The sequence below is a fragment of the Epinephelus lanceolatus genome, chromosome 2 (assembly GCF_041903045.1).
Source record: "Epinephelus lanceolatus isolate andai-2023 chromosome 2, ASM4190304v1, whole genome shotgun sequence".
Classification (NCBI taxonomy): domain Eukaryota; kingdom Metazoa; phylum Chordata; class Actinopteri; order Perciformes; family Serranidae; genus Epinephelus; species Epinephelus lanceolatus.
Genome location: NC_135735.1, coordinates 21,681,264 through 21,699,242, shown reverse-complemented (window position 1 = coordinate 21,699,242; position 17,979 = coordinate 21,681,264). Strand labels below are relative to the sequence as shown.

The following is a 17,979-nucleotide window of genomic DNA, read 5'->3' as shown; positions in this document are numbered from 1 at the left end:
AGTAGTATCTTTCTATAAAAGTCCTAACCCTATACACCTAATACATTCTGGTCACTTTAGATTCAAATTAATTGGTAGACATAGGCACATACAGCAGGCATGTACAGTAAACAGTTGGTGAAGTTGAGTAAAAGTTCTCACTCTTTGACCGAACATTGATACGGTCCGTCTTTCTAAAGCAACAGACACTAGCCAACTCAGTCAGTCCACTCAAAGCAAACACTTGTCCTTTGATAAACTCATATGCTTGTATCATGAGATCTTCTGAATGATCTACAGTGTTTTGCCTCAGCTCTTCATGCTATAAGAGATCTAATGCCGATATTCTCCTTATTGCTTCTTATCAACTCTGCTTTAAATGACATAAAAAAGTGCCTTTATCTTAACCAAATCTAATCTCCGAAGGCAGACTCGGGGAAAAAGAGCTCCGTTTATTTAATCCGATGGATAGATTGGAACTACATCCATCACCGAGCTGTGTTTCTGAAGTTTTTGTTCCCAGCACTCTGACTGAACATGTTATGAACCACTGTGTACTAGCCTTTATGATTCCAGTCGGGGCCATTGTGGGTCCCTGTGTGGTATGCTTTGCAAATACTCAATACTCTCTCCTGCCTTTGAATTAAGGGGCCTCACATAGAGAGAGAAACTGTCTATCATGGGGAACAAAGGGCCAAAAAAAAGGAAATTTGAAAAGGAGGAGAGGGACAGTCTTGACATTTAATCTGTACAAATATTCTCCCCAGCAGGCAATAACCACAGTCTTTTAATTTATCCTCAGAGCAATAACCACTGTCATTTCGCCCAGCCATGCGGAGGTGTGCTATGGACTGACCAGCCAGGAACTCCACTTTAGAAGTCCCCTGATATGAAATGAAACTCCATCTGCTTTAAAAGTTAGCTTTAAGAGTTAAGCAGGATATTTTGATTGAGGAAAATGAAATTCAAACGCCTATATGCATGTACAAAATACAATATCTTTACATTTGGTTTAAAAGTGTCATAAGTATTACAGTAATGGGTCCTAATGTCCTCCCTCAGTGCTGAATTTGCAATATTGAGACCATGTGATTAACAGTAACAGTGGGAAAGTGGCTCTAACACAGCAGAACTACAGTTGTGAAACTATTTTTTGCTCTTTGTATCACAAGACTTTCTCAATGCAGGAACTTCACATCTAAAGTTCTGCAGGATGCACACAAAAATTTAACTTTACACTAATAAGTATCCGCGTGTAACTCAGTAACCTGCAGGTACAAATTCCACAGTGCACACGGCTCCAGCACCAGCCTTCGCATTCGCATTTACAGCCGGAATACTTACGGTCATAGGAGAGGGGCCAAGTTCAGGGTTACTGGTCAGCAGCGTACTTATCGCTGCTTGCAGCATGCACCAAGCTCCGGAGAGCTCTAACAGCAGTTATCCTCCACAAGGCTATCACACCTTGCAGCACTGTACTCTCCTCTCTGTGTTCGGGCAAATGACATAATTCCACTTACCGATTAAAGCGTTTAGGAGTATTCCCAAAAAGCACGGAACAAGGCGGCGGCGCCTTGTGGATGCCATTTAAAACACTTATAGAAAATATTCCAGCACTTGCAGAAGACAACGTGAGGTGAATAGACGAAGAGGGAGTGTTTTTTTTTTAAAAAAGAAAAGCACACACACGAGAAATATCCAGCCTTAGCTACTACATGTTCCGACCTACACTGCTACAGTTTGGTGGCTCGCTGGGGTCGAACACGCTTTCGCCATTTTAGCCATCTATCAGGAATCTGTCAGCATCCCGCTCCCTCTCCTCCTCACTCACTCAGTCTGCTGTATCCCAAAGACAGCCTCTCTCTCTCTCTCTCTCTCTCTCTCTCTCGCTCTCTCTCTCTCTCTCTAACACACACACCACACACACACACACACACACACACACACACACACACAGTCGCTGAATCTGCTCTCGGAACAAAAGAGCCGACTGCTGACTGCTTTGCACCCAACGCATGAGAAACCTGCACAAACTGCATGATTTCTGCATGTCAACAAAACAGCCACTACTACTCCTGCACACACACACACACACACACACACACACACACACCAGCAATAAAACACTACTAACAATACAGTTAGTAATAGGCTGCTATTATAAAAAATAAAATAAAACACATGATATTCATGACCATAACAGCACAACTATGATGTAATAAAATGCCACTGACAATGTTTCTAACAATCAAACAGACTATAACCAGTAAAATCTTCCCTCTGTCACTGGTTGCACATGTGTTAACAAAATATATGGTTAAAAAAATGACAAAAACATCCATAAAGCACATTGTCCGCACTGAACACATGGCAGCTGCTTGTATATTTTTTTTAAAAGCAGGCTCAGTTTCAGAAGGACAATAAAAACAGCATTATGAAATTGTGTGAAGTGGATGTGTTTTATTTTTATGGCTCCACACATGTGAGGCTGATATCATAAATAAACAAGGAGGACCTCTAAAACTCAGTTACAACAAAGCAGCGGGTGTTTAGCTGTACTCCATCTCCCCCTAGTGGGCGAAACACGTACTTTGAATCTCAACTAAAATATAAATAAATAAATAAATGAATAAAAAAGCTATTACTTTGCTATTGAATTGGCCAATGTCTAGTCCCATATATGAGGTAATGTATTGTACACTAATCTAATATCACAATGGATGCACCTATGTGGTATCACGTGACAAATAGACAACTGGTGCTTCACTGAAAACTCACCTTGCAACTTCCACTTTATAATAATACTACATATATATTATACTATATCATAGATGTTTTTACTTCTTATTTATTAGGCTTTTGCAATCAGGGCTGCTACCAATGGACATTTTTAGTATTTACTATCCAGCTCATTATAATTATTTTTATTGTGTTTATTTCTTTATTAAATAATTTACCATTTATCGTTTTGGTCTATAAAACATCAGGAAAATACTGAAAAAGATTTCCATCCTAGTTTCCTAGAGTCCAAGATGATACCTTGACATTGTTTGTCCAACCAGCGGTCCAAACCCTACTTACTTTATGTAATTGATTTCAACTGGAGAACAATAACAACAGCAATATGGAATTATATGTTGTGGTGTTTTAATGCAAAGCCCATGGTTGAGTGTAAGTGAATGTGGTATGATAAATAAACCTCTGACACACAATTACAACCAAGCTGAGCTTGTTTAGATGTACTCCAGCTCCCCCAGTGGAGAAAAAATGTACTTTAGGTCTAAAAAAATATTTAAAAAAATCAAAGTCTCTGTGCACCCATCATTATTTTACAGTCTCCAATCTAAGATTAGATGAACAGGCGTTTTTCTATGGGTACTTCATCACACTAAAATGGCTCTCATTTCCTTTCTTCGCCCTAATGCATCTGTATGACTGATTATATTAGAAAATTATGTGTACCAAGTACCAGTGACAATACTCTAAGTTAAAAAGAGAGAGATAAGGAGAGAAAAGCCAGTCAGAAACATTATAGGGGACTGAAATTATATCAACTCACAGGCATGCACACTGTTAAAAAGTAAGTTAACACAAATCTACTTATTTAACGTCTTTAATTAATCATGTATGCAGTCACTTTAGTACTCATATTAAAGTGTTCATTGTACTGTCCCAGAAATTAAAGTGAAAGCACATTTACTCTGCAGCGTTTTCGCCTTTATTTTCAATGTTACAGCCTGCTATTTATGTTAGTGTTAAAAAAGTGGAGCTTGTGACCTGTAAGTGGCCCTGATGAAAAGCCAGGGACTCAACAAAGCATCCATCGTCTAAAGAACATGTCCCTGAGATATATGTGAAATATAACTCACTCTGGAAGTGCTGAAGCATTGGTTGGGTGATGCCAAAGCCTAGCATTCACATGCTAAGGTATCATTAACAAACTATGGAAGATTTGAAGTACATTCAGTAGTTTCTAAAGACTGGTGCTATCCTCCAGTGGGTGTTAGGCTATTAAAGCACCCTGCATTTACTTAAAATGATACTTTTGAGGATACCAATTGTCAAGCAGCGTTGCATCATATCAATATGGGTAGTATGTGTAAATGAACTGTGGTAAACTTCCCTCCATCTTACCACAGAGCTGCCAACTCTCGCGCATTGACCGTGAGACTCATGCAATTGACACTTTTCACACGCTCTCATGCCACATGTCCATTTTCTCATGCAGTGAAAACTAAATTCATAACTGATAACGTCTTGGCGTGAAAAGAGGATACTGACGTCGCACGGACAGACAAGACAGAGCAGCAAAACGCAGCAGCACTGTGTTATTCGGGTCATCAGGGGGAAAGCAAGAAATATACAGATATTCAATTCAATTCAATTTTATTTATAAAGCCCAATATCACAAATCACAATTTGCCTCACAGGGCTTTACAGCATACGACATCCCTCTGTCCTTAAGACCCTCACAGCGGATAAGGAAAAACTCCCCAAAAAAAAACCCTTTAACGGGGAAAAAAAAACGGTAGAAACCTCAGGAAGAGCAACTGAGGAGGGATCCCTCTTCCAGGACGGACAGACGTGCAATAGATGTCGTACAGAACAGATCAGCATAATAAATTAACAGTAATCCATATGACACAATGAGACAGAGAGAGAGAGAGAGAGAGAGAGAGAGAGAGATGCAGGTAATGACAGTAGCTTACAACAACATTAATGAAAGTAATAATATTATAGTTATAGTTCTGGCTACTGTGGTACAATATGTTGAAAGTATGTATTAATATCTGACAGTATACTTGTGTGACAATAGTCATATGTGTATAATAACAGTAGAAGTATGACTAATGACTAATGATGGCAGCAGCAGCAGGAGGCATCTGGCAGGACCACGGCAGCAGCACAACCACACACGTCACACTGTCCAGGCACCGCTGCGGTATGAGTTATTCTGAGAGACAGTGGAGCACAAAGGCTCCGGAGAAGAAGCCGAGTTAGTGACATCCAGAATGGCCGAGTTAGCAAGATGCAGTAATAGGATGAGAGTGAGAGAGAGAGAGAGAGAGAGAGAGAGAGGGAGAGAGAGGGAGCCCGGTGTATTATAGAGGGTCCTCCGGCAGACTAGGCCTAAGTCAGCCTAACTAGGGGCTGGTACAGGGCAAGCCTGAGCCAGCCCTAACTATAAGCTTTATCAAAGAGGAAAGTCTTAAGTCTAGTCTTAAATGTGGAGACGGTGTCTGCCTCCCGGACCGTAACAGGAAGATGATTCCACAGGAGAGGAGCCTGATAGCTGAAGGCTCTGGCTCCTGATCTGCTTTTGGAGACTTTAGGGACCACGAGTAACCCTGCGTTCTCAGAGCGCAGTGTTCTGGTGGGATAATATGGCACTATGAGCTCTCTAAGATATGACGGAGCTTGACCATTTAGAGCTTTATAAGTTAACAGTAGGATTTTAAATTCAATTCTGGATTTTACAGGGAGCCAGTGCAGAGAAGCTAAAACAGGAGAAATATGATCTCATTTCTTAGTTCCTGTTAGTACACGAGCTGCTGCATTCTGAATTAGCTGGAGAGTTTTTAAGGACTTACTAGAGCTACCTGATAATAGAGAGTTACAGTAATCCAGCCTTGAGGTAACAAAAGCGTGGACCAATTTTTCTGCATCTTTTCGGGTCAGGATAGGCCTAATTTTCGCAATATTACGCAGATGAAAAAATGCAGTCCTTGAGGTTTGCTTTAAATGAGAATTAAAAGACAAATCTTGATCAAATATTACTCCGAGGTTTCTTACGGTAGTGCTAGAGGCCAGAGCAATGCCATCTGGAGAAACTATGTCATCAGATAAAGAGTCTCTGAGTTGTTTGGGGTCAAGAACAATAACTTCAGTTTTGTCTGAATTTAACATCAGGAAATTGGTGCTCATCCAATTTTTTATGTCTTTAAGGCAGTTATGGAGTTTAGTTAATTGATTACTTTCTTCTGGCTTCATCGATAAATACAACTGTGTATCATCCGCATAACAATGGAAATTTATAGAGTGATTTCTAATGATGTTACCTAAAGGAAGCATATATAGAGTAAATAGGATTGGTCCGAGCACAGAACCTTGCGGAACTCCAAAACAAACTTTGGTACGTAAGGATGATTCATTACGAACGTCAACAAATTGAAAACGATCAGATAAATAAGATTTAAACCAGCTTAGTGCTGAACCTTTTAGGCCAATTAAGTGATCCAGTCTCTGCAGTAGAATTTGATGGTCAATTGTGTCAAACGCCGCACTAAGATCTAATAAAACAAGAACAGAGACGAGTCCTTTGTCTGAAGCAATCAGAAGATCATTTGTAATTTTAACTAGAGCTGTCTCAGTGCTATGATGCACTCTAAATCCTGACTGAAATTCCTCAAATAAATTATTATCCTGGAGAAAATCACACAGCTGGTCTGCGACTACTTTCTCAAGGATCTTTGACATAAAGGGAAGATTAGATATTGATAAGATAAGAGAAGATAAGATAATATATCTATTATATTGTAATTTATCTATTATATTGTAATTTATTCCCATGCATGCTGCTCCGAGTAATCTCAGTCAGCGTCTCTTCCTCTCCTTTCATGCCGTGCGCACACAGGCAGGAGCGAGTGAGTTACTATGGTTACGGGAATGCTCTGTGTCTCTGTCGCCTATGTAGAAGCAAAAAAGTCAAGGTCCCGAGCCGTGCCAGAAAGCTCGCGACCTCGCTCTTCTCTTCTCAAACGGACTTTCTTTGTCCTCCATTAGATATCAAAAACTCAAATACTCAGAGGTCAAAAAAATCACTGGAGACACGTAGAATCAGATACAACTGAGTTTAATGTGCTCGCAGGCAACAAACACATCACAACTCAATGAGTCAAGCTCCGGAGCAAGACTGAAATTTCTTTGTTTGCGCTCGCTCTTTTATCGTAGAATTTCTGCCGAGTTATCTCTTTTCCTTAAACTTTTCCACTGGGTGCTGATCATAAAGGTGTCACATTTCTGCTGAGTTTGCACTTTTTTAGTCCTTCCCACCATATCGGTGTCACATTTCTGCTGAGTTTGCACTTTTTTAGTCCTTCCCCCTCTAGGGTCATTATCAGGACAAACTGCAATTCCCCTAACTTTCCACTAGTGTTTTCTGAACCCATCCTCATGCTATTTTTAGAAATGATTCACAGTGAGTCCTAGGTACTTCTCCACCACAATGCTTAAATGCTCAGTGAGTGTGTGTGTCATAGGAATACATGAAATAATAAACCAGTGTGTAATTTGTCAATGCACAGAGTACATTGCTTCAACACGTATCTTTTAAAAGTCAACTAAAAGGTACAGTATATGTCTTCAGTAAATCAGTACATTACACTACACCTTCTCACGATTCCCAATAATAGGTTTTTAGGTTGGCATGCCTATGTGTAGCGGTAGCCAGCAGGTACAGTGCTGTGCGTAAAACCTCACTCCCCGACACATTAAGATGCGCACTAGCGACAGGCACTCGGGGCCATGGATTTTAGTCTGGATTATGTATGTAACTACCTCAATGCTGAAATCTAGTAATATAATTTTACATTTTTGGTTAACATTATACATGGTTGCTCTTTCTTGTCTTAACCCAAGAGGTTAGTGGTGTAGAAATGCAGGAAATGTAGAAATGCAGGAAATGTAGAAATGCAGGAAATTGTTTTAAATTACATGTTTTTTTTAACAAATCTCACTCCAAGCTGAAGTCAAAAGTTGGCAGCCCTGTTACCAGCACCCACATCTCTCTGCTCATCTCCCAGTTCAACTAAATGGCACTAGCTCATATAGTACAGATGTACTGCATTTTCATATGCCTGCCCCCACCACTGGACAATAAGTATAGAAGCAGATAAACTAAGCAGAACTGAATATAAACCAAGGCTATGTTACTGTATTGCCTTTACCTCAACTAAAATGTCTTCAGAAACATATTTTAGCGCAGTGTTCGGTTGTAATATAAGAATTCATGAAGTGGTGGCACCAACCTGTTTCCTGTATTGTAAAAATGGAGGCTAAAACTACTCAGTTACTCAAATTGTAAAAACTAAGCAGTGCTGATAAAATATAAACCAACGTTCTGTTACTGTGTCGCTTATTTTTCGCCTAAAAAGTCTAGATAAACATATATCAGCTTACCTTTCTTATTCAGTAACGTTCGTTACCAACACGCCGCCATATTGTTTCCTGTGGACAAACGTTTCCCTTGTGGCGCAGTGCATTCTGGTAGTTGTAGGTTATCTACCTCTTGAGTAAAAGCTAATGCTACAGCTCTTTTTCTCGGTTTTCTCTGGTCATTTAGCACCAATTTCAAAGGCATTTGTGTCTTTCTACTGCAGAGACAGCCCAGTTTTATGGAAAGACCATCTATACTGCAGTTACATACTTCTGTAAGTATGGAATAGACTGTTTTGAGGTACTGTGCTCTATTTGAGTGTGTCCATTTCATGCTAGGCTACTTTATACTTCTTCTCCATTACACGCCAGAAGGAAATTGTACCCTACATTTTGCTCTGCTAGCTAACTATAGATTAAGATTGTACATACAAGACAGGATAAGCTCATAATACACTTTTATGTTACAACAAAAGTAGTGTCTAGTTGTCTGCTAGCACTTCCTTCAAAAATAACTGTTTATTATAAGAACAGTATAAGACCAAACAATGGGAAATTAACCAATATTTCACAGAATAAAAACAAAAGCTGTGCAGCTACAACGGTGAAATGCTGTAAAAGGTCTTAGGTTGTTTAACTAATATCCTACCACTCACAGGGGCCAGTTTTCTGCATGATAAGTGCTATGTTTTGCTAATAATACATCAGTACTTTTACTTAAACAGGATTTTGAATTATGTCTTTCACCCCTGAGGGAGAGGCTGGAAAATAATAGGTGGATTTTACTCCTTTTATGTGTATATTTTTTCCAGTATTCTTTACTACTGGTTTATTATTCAGGGAATCAGGGATTTGTAGCCAGTGCCTCCATTAAGTGATAAAGAGAGCTTCAGTATCAGCTGAAACAAGCAGCTGTGATTTTAGTTGACGACAGTGTACACCAATTAAGGCCCTCATTGGTATTTATTTAATCTGCTGAGTGGGGCATTTGAAACCAGAAAGGCCAGCCCTACCATTAACCTCTGGTAATTGGTACAGTGTGGTTTATGAGTTCTTGAGCTGGTCTGTGCAAACCCAGAGATGTTCTGACAGAGAGATTATGTTGACGGTGATGATGATGATTTTTAATAGGAAAAAATATGATCGGATGTGTTTTATTGCAGTGTGACTAACATGGAATAGATATAATATGATGTTCAGTATACTGTATGGAATCCAGCACAATAACCCTGTCATAATTTTAAAGCTTATCTAGTTCATTGATCCATTTTTGAGGCTGCAGTTTGTGGTGTGGTTGTACATGACAGTCGTATACTCTAATGCACCTACCATGATTTACAATGGAAGAAACAAAACAATTATTGGATTCAACTGCATCTGCAAGACAATACACATTAAATTTGCTGTGCTACTTTCTAATAAATAACTGATAATGGGTTTGAAATTGTAGGCAAAATAATGTATTTATTAATGGACAATGAATCATCTATTTTAGGGATCAGTTACAAGTCACTTATATAAGCATCTTTTGGGTTGCCAGGTTGTGGAAAATCTCTTGCTGATGAGAGATTAATAGTCAAGTCATTAATAAATGAAATGAAATAAATAGTTTCTCACTTTCTAATTATCCATCATGTCTGCAGATACAAATATTAGCAATTACTAAAGTGCTAAGTTAAGTTAATAAAAGTGTTAATAAAGAGTCATGCATTACTAATTTTATAATAAGTCAATTAGCTAGCAAAAGTGAGTAAAGTATCTGCATACAATTATAGTGCCAGTGTTAAAAAGTCACTGTGGGACAATAAGTAATCCATCAAGTCTACAGTAAAGTGCATTAAAATCACTTAATTTGCACACTAGCAACTATGTTACCAAAAAGGCAACCTCTGTCTTATTGTCCTATAATTTTATTTTCAACCTGTGTTTGTTTGCCCGTGTTGTGTCCATTTTTTTGCCTGCAGTAATATGTTTGACTTTTGTTAGTATTGTGTGACATTCTTTCTAAATGTTATTTATTTTAATCTATGGTTTTATGTGTATCTGTTTTCCTGATGGACGTCAGTGTGTCTTGTTTTGCTGCAAGACGAATTTCCCATGTAGGACAGTCAAGACTGAACTGAACTAAAGAGTGAAGGGGCAAAGTGTCCAGCAGGAGGAGGATAAACACCAGCCAGAGATTTTGTTTTACAGCCTGGCAACCCAAACATGCTTCTTAATAATGGTTTATAATTAAACGATAAAACCATCAGGTACATCTCACAGGAAATTGGTACCAATATCTCTTTATGAAAATAATGGAATAATAAATAGTCGACTTTCCTGTCACACAGCAGGCTGTTAAATATAGAATAAAACATAAATAGGTGTTTATGGCCCTAACTTAATGTAAAATATTCATGTAAAATATTAAGTTAGGGGGGTTCTGCTTTGAGAAACTTAAAAGCTAATCTGACCATTTTTGAGCATCTTAAAACAAATATCTTTGATCAGAGGTTTCCAAGGTTTTAATGACTGAGTACCATTTTAGGGAGCTAGCATATGATCGAGGGCCGCACAGGAAAGGTGCACACACTCTGACATTTTTAATTATACTCTGATATTTTTAATTACTTTTAAAAAACTTTTTTATGACACTACACAATGACTTTTAATTACCTTTTTCATGATGTACTAACACGTTACAAAAATGACACTCATATTCTAGTTTCCCACTTTTTAATACATTTAAAAGTAATGGCACAGAGAGACAGTATAGTGTTTGGCATGTATTGTACCTGCTCACAGCAGTCAAGCAGGGCTTCTGCTGGGATAATAGCACTGGCACAAACCACACGTAGAACTGCAGTAATACTTGAACCAGTAGTAATAATAATGGCAATATGTTAGCTTTATTTATGACTATGATTACATTTGCTAATGATTCTGATTAGGATAGAGGTGTGTGGTCTCCTATCATAGCATGTTTTTTTCTTTATATTTTTTATTAGTACTGAGGGGAACTTTTTGAGCATATTTGAATATTGGGTTTATAGTTGTTATTTTTCTTTTTTGCACAATTAAAACACACAAAGGCAAGACAAATGAGCAATGAAATACAGTGCAGGGAGAGGCAAAAAAACCAGAGGGCTCATTTGAAGCCTCCACCTAATAACATTTTCACAAAGTTATTAAGAACACAAAAATAACACGAGTGAAAACAAACTACTAATTGCAAAATATGTTAGATTGCAACAACAAAAGAACAGCAATAACAGTATCCATTTAAGAGCAGAAAATGTGATTATGTGATGTGTAAGTTGATATGCGTGTGTGTGTGTATGTGTGTGTGTGTGTGTATGTGTGTGCATGAGGGGCATAATAGTCTGTACTGTGTTGACCCTATATTATAATTACAATACAATAAAATAAGATACGTAGCATTAAATGGGGCGGCAGTAGCTCAGTCCATAGGGACCTGGGTTGGGAACCGGAGGGTCGCCTGTTCAAGTCCCCGTCCGGACCAAAATATGGAGTGTGGACTGGTAGCTGGAGAGGCGCCAGCTCACCCCCCCGGGCACTGCCGAGGTGCCCCTGAGCAAGGCACCGAACCCCCAACCGCTCGGAGCGCCTGCCATGGGCAGCCCACTCTGACATCTCTCCACTTAGTGCATGTATAGGTCCAGTTTGTGCATGTGTGTGTTTGGACCTGTATGTGTAATTGACAACAGAGTGAAAAAATTTAATTTATATATATATATATATATATATATATATATATGAAGGGCCTACATATGTGCAATATTAGAATTGGCCACAAGGTGTCCCCATCCTATCAATGACTTCAATCTCACTGTCACCTCCCTCTATTTAAATTGTATTTGAGATCACACAGGTGAGCTTCTCTTGCTGTTATTTTACCACATCAAGACGACTCACAAACCTTTCTTCACTTTCAATGTGCTGCTTTAGAGATTAAAACATTCTCCACTTTCCTCTCCCTCACTCTCTCTCTCTCTCTCTCTCTCTCTCTCTCTCTCTCTCATACACACACACACACACACACGCACACATACCGTTATGCCGACGAGAAAAACCCTCACGCCACTCCCCTTTATGTGTGCCTGCCTTTCTCGGGTAGCGCCAGGGACCCAGCAGGGTACAGTTTCACTGAGGCTCGATTATAATGTAAAAAAATAAGATCCCTTCTTTGTCCATTGATCTGAATCGGCCTCATTGATTTCCTCATTGTGATCAGCCGATGCTTTGGATGGTGGAGTCTTCATTGAAACGGATCACAGCGGCATACTCTCTCTGCCCTGCTGCCACACTTCTCTGAGGAGCTGAAACCTGCAGAATAACACCGCTACAGTATGAGACGAATAACGGGAAAAGCCAAGGATGAAACTTTGATCGAGCTGCAGAGCACGACAGATTCACAGACCGGAGGTAATGACATTAACACGCATTCATTAACCTAAAGCAGCAGCGTGTGGCAGTCACGAGGAGGTTTCTGATGATCAGATGATGATAATTATTATAAAGGCTGTGTTACTTCTACTGCTCAGCTACTACCCCGGCAAATAAACACATTACAGTAGGTGGTTAGCTGTAATCCTTATCCTTAAAGACATGGTAATCTAATTAAAATCTGCTTTTGAAGAATGTATCATCATGTCACAATAAAAGCCTCTAGAGAGCCTTTATAGAAAACAATAAAATGAGTTATAGTCATTTTAGTGCGTGTGGCAAAGCATTTAAAATACAAAATAAAGTCTGAGTGACACTCTTACATATACTTGGTTATATGTTTTGCTTAAATGAACTTTTAATAAGGCATATTATTAACTTTCTTTTTGAAGTTATGGCCTTGGTGTCAGTTTGGCTGCTCTCAGCACTCTGCTCTCAGCAGACTGTGCGCAATTACGTCATGTATGGCTAGAAAGAGGTAGAGTTTGGGGAGGATTTGGATTAATTAGAGTCATCTCAGTCAGGAGGTCAGGGCTGTCAACTCTCACTAAATGCTTTATAGCACAAGGACAGACCCACAATTAAAAGAAAAACCACTTTAACACACAAAGGAGTTTATTCTAGTTCATGTCTGGGATATTTTACAGCAAGTTAGTAGTGATCCTGTGACATGCCAGAGGGGAAACAGATCAAAACAAACATGGAGGGAGTTTGACTGGGCATGTGTGTGTATTTTCGGAGGGGTTTTAGCCTTTTGATTTGCACTGCAGGAATGTTCCTTAATACTGGCAGGGATTTTCAAAACTTGAGCAGATTTAATCCACATTTTTTGGGTTCTAGGTTAAGTAAATTCACACCTATCAGCCATCATCACTGTAGCAGAGTATCCTGGCTTAAGCATCTCTCATATTTTATTTAAAACTCAAATTAAGTTAAGGACAAAATGCTCTTGCGTGAAGCATGTGAGTAAACAAATCAATTTTTCTTCCTCTCTGCTACCTGTCAAGCTTCTTGTGTGTGTCCATATCTAATTGGATTACGTCCTCCGACACAGTCAGGCCTCACTGACTCTCAACCACTCTCAGTTTGTGGTTTCAGACAGCTCGGTCACCAGAGTCCATCTGGAGGTTAACGGTCTTGACAGTTCACCCGGTCACTGATTTGCTTTCAGCCATTAGCGTGATGAAACTAGCCATTATTTGTTGTACAGTAATCTCAGCGGACGCTAGGAAATGAGTAGAGATTAATAGTTTCCACTTCCACGGAGCTCCATATGTCATAATAATGGCGGGCTGTGGTCTTCAGAGTCCTGCATAATGTCCCCCAAAGCTCCCACAGTACCACGCTTTGTGAGGATGACATTGCCTCAGTGGCGTTATTACACAACACAGCCTATAAACTGAGGAAAACACAGAGTTTAAACTTGCATTCAACCTACTGTATATGCTAAAAGACAATTCAGTCTGTTAATGAGCAGTTTTTTTTTTCAGAGCCAGGAAACAAGTGGTTGTGTTCTCTCTGATATTTGACATGTCTTATATCAACAGTTACACGGACAGGAAAGTAAGTGTTTACAAATGGAAACGGCCACTTAATGGATCGCTGTGGTCAAAGGCTAATTGCTCTAATGTAAGGCTCACTAAAAAGATCTAATCAACAATGCATGGATCTAAAAAAACTTGTTTTTACCTGCATTTTCAATGAGGCAGATTAGTGTGATGTACAGTTACAAAGTAATGGCTCTGAGACAATGTGCTAACACACTGGTTTAATGTCCCGAATCCCTGTTTATATAATCCACGTCTCACTTATCGCAGGGACTAAAAGTCCTCATTATAACCTGTCATGTCCTCTCACTGACATTTTAAACTCTAAATTCAAATGTGCAGCGGAAAACTTATCATATTCAAAGCAAAGGGCTGAAGTGCTGATGCCTGTAGAAGTCCAGTATGTCAGATTGGTCAGGAGACATTGTGGTTTCCATCAGAAACTTGCTGATTGAGAATCCATAACATGAAAAGCAAAGCAAGCATTGGGGATACTCTTAAGATATACTAAGTGCATGGCGTGCATTGACTGACTGTATCTTTTGGTCCCTGCTTGTCCCCTGCATTGGAAAGGTCTGGTGTTCTTGTGATAAGAGCAGGATTGTATTCTAATGAAGATGACTCACAGGATGAGAGACTAAACTTTGCATTCAGTCCCAAAAGTTCTTTGTAGAATCATCATTGTTAATGGACCATCAATTAGAGAATAAACCCAAATGCACCTTTAAGCCTCATTATGATGTAACACATTAAGTGCATCTGAGAACTTTGTAAACAATTAATACATTTAGATGGAGTTGCAGCACTTTTATTAATGTGATCTGAGGAAATTGATTCTAAAGGGAAAAAGTAATGTCAAGCTTTTTAAATGTTTTTGTTATTAGCTGTTAGAGCCACTGATCATTGTATAAACAGTCTAAAATTACTGCTTTACCTTTTTTCTGTTGCTCAATATCAGACAGAATGGTCAACTCATCACAGTACATTTACATCCTTATCAGTCAGCTCAATGCAGTGGGCAGATTCCAAGATCTGGTCTCAGGCAAATTCTTTTGTACTCTTGATGACTTCTTTAAGAAATGCATTTGAGTAAATTTGCTATTTTTGAAAGGTCTTCTGATATTTTAGAGGTTCACTATTCAGGTGCATCTGTTTGCAAAAATGCTATATAATAATCAGAGCTATGTTACCTCTCTCAGTGACAGCTTAAAGGCTCTGAAATGTAGCTGGGAACACGTTGCCTTAGCTTGGCTCGTTATTAGCTGGTGACTAGCTTCTAGCGGTTCGGACCACTCTGCAGAAGGAAGGATGGTAAGGCGTTCGGGTGCCGTTCATCAACAGTGGCTTCATTGCAGTCTTCACCACAAAACAACAAACATGGCCTTCTCATGAGGTTTAACAGCAGCTCTGAGCTTATCTAGACACTGCTGACTATCATCTTTCTTCACCATGACACCCCAAGAGAGCAGCTTCCCACCACACACACAATGAAGCACATGTCACACCCACAAGGCCACCACCCTTACAGGGAAAAAGGGTGAGCTGATAACAATTAGTTTCTAATCAGAAATAAGAATTATTGTGCTTTTATTACCTTAGAATGAGCTGTTTATGTCTACATATGGAGCGGGTCGTCTTCCACAGAGTCCTGTTGTTCTACAGTAGCCTAGAAAGGACAAATCAAACATTCGCTCTAGGCAGGGCCATTCGCATTTTCGCATCTGCCGTCATAGTTCTCCTAAAGGCTCATTTATACTCCCTTTATGTACGAAAATTGATATATCAGTACCTTTAAACCGAGGCAGCACTGTAGATGGCAGTGGTCTGTGTGGCCATTATATACATCCCGACATGTGGGCGGAGAATTCTTGTTACTATATTAGTGACTTATTCCGTTCCACCATTTTTTAAACATCCCCATCATCTCCTACAGATGTATCTTGCTTGAACTACGCAGGAGTGTTCCCACTATCTCCCGTGGTACTGCTCCGTTTCAAAGGACCTGTAAGCTTTCAGAAAGCGCACACAAATACAGACAAAATGAACACAGGCCTCCGTCAATCTCTGTATCCAATGTTGAGCATAAATGAGCCCTAAGAGTTGGGAGAAGAGAAGAAGAGATGGCACTTAATCGTACACACTAGACCTTTAACTTGACAAAAATGTAACATTGGACAATTTATGGTAGTGGCTCCCAACTGGTTCAGCCAAAGGGTCCAGATTTTCCTTCGTCATCAGTTCAACGTCCACACAGTTTAATCTATTCAGTGTCATACTTGTGTTTGGCCATGTTGTTGAGCTAGTTTGCTCTCTCTGTCAAGTAGCTGTCTGTTAAGCCTAGTTCACATTACACGATTTTCACTCTGATTTTGTGTCGCAGTGATTTCTCCACCGAGCCCTTGCCGACAGAGCCCCAGATAATGCGGTGATGTCACCAAACTACGTGTTTAACTTGGAGACAACACATCGTAAAGGCTTGGATATTCTTCCCAGTGTTGAATCAGATCCGCCTCCAGGGCCTGGATCCAAACACATCACGCTCCCCATGATCCTGTGGACGCTGCCATTGTTGTTGTTGCTTGCCAGCTTGTCAGTGTTGCCAGATCTTGGGAGAGAAACAAGCAACCAGGGCTATGGAAACAAGCCCAAAAGAAGCTACAGATATATAGAGAAAGGTAACATTTAGAGAGCAAGCCCAAATAAGCAACTTCCAACTACCAATACTTGAAAGCGACTTAACAAAAGTCCAAAGTTGCGGCTAATAAGTGGACCTGGCAACCCTGCAGCTTGTCCTCCTCACATTTCTTCCGTCCTCCTGCATGCTGATGTGGGACGTATCCCACCTCTCATTGGCTGATGCTCTTTGTCAGTCGTGTCAGACTTCTCCAGTTTTCTAGTATGCCAGATATCCAGTCCCAAACGCAGACGAGGGGGCGACTTGCTCGTAGGCTTGTTCACACATGAGGACTCGTTGTGGCAGACTATCTGCCAACTCACCTCTGACCCAAGGTGGCTCTCAAGATCCTCTGCGACGTCAAAATCGGGGTGAAAATTGTGTAATGTGAACTAAGCTTTAGTCACTCACCCTGCAACATGAAACAGCACTTCAGAGTAAAAGTTCTGTGCCGGATATTCACTATACTTCAAAATAAAGTGTGTTTTTACAAACCTGACATGTTCGCAAGTCACTTGTTGTCCATTTAGAATGGACTCAGGACCCACTTTTGGACTGGGACCCACCAGTTGGGAACCACTGCTTTATGGTGTAGGCATACAAAGAAATAACAAGAACAAGATAAAAACATGTCAGCTTATGTGTGTTCAAAATCTGTAGCTACGTTATGTTATAATAGCAAACTCACTTGTTCGTAAACCTGCATACATCTATCTGTGAGGTGGATGAAATCAGTAGCACCCATGACACTGCATGACTGAAAGACCATTAAAGGGTGATGAAAAATAAAGGTAATGTATTCCGCAGCATTCATCTTGCGTGTGTTGAGTGAACATAATAAAATCCCAGTCAGACCCTTTCCATTTGTAAATCCCACACTCTTTATTGTGTTCATTAGCAAGCTGTAACTAAAGACACGTGCCTCTTTATCTCAGCAAAGCTGTGGGTTAATAGACTGCTCTCTTTCTGCAAAGGCTTTGTTCAGGCTCTTATCAGGGCTGACCAACAGCCACGTGTGACCAGAGAAGAAAAAGGGGTCTGTCCTCACCTCTGTATATCCGTGTGTTCAGAGTGTATTACCTCGTTCACAGCTGCTCAAACACTGATTTATAGACGGTCACAACTGACTACTGGATGAGCGCCACATGCACTGTGACATGATATACAATGATGCAG

General features: G+C 39.9%; 2 protein-coding genes across 3 annotated transcripts in view; one reads left to right on the top strand and one right to left on the bottom strand.

Annotated features, from left to right (window-relative positions):
• The window catches only part of igdcc3 (immunoglobulin superfamily, DCC subclass, member 3), an 81,317-nt gene extending 79,503 nt beyond the window's left edge, over window positions 1-1,814 (bottom strand). Inside the window, exon 1 of the mRNA XM_033620654.2 lies at window positions 1,500-1,814. Coding sequence (XP_033476545.2) covers window positions 1,500-1,566 — 67 coding nt within the window. The 5' untranslated portion in view covers window positions 1,567-1,814. The remainder of the gene's footprint in view (window positions 1-1,499) is intronic.
• Window positions 1,815-12,238: 10,424 nt separating this feature from the next.
• Window positions 12,239-17,979, top strand: part of ano5b (anoctamin 5b) — a 40,094-nt gene continuing 34,353 nt past the window's right edge. For both annotated transcript variants that reach the window (XM_033623246.2, XM_033623240.2), the window contains exon 1: window positions 12,239-12,561. In XM_033623246.2, coding sequence (XP_033479137.1) covers window positions 12,486-12,561 — 76 coding nt within the window. In that variant the 5' untranslated portion in view covers window positions 12,239-12,485. The remainder of the gene's footprint in view (window positions 12,562-17,979) is intronic.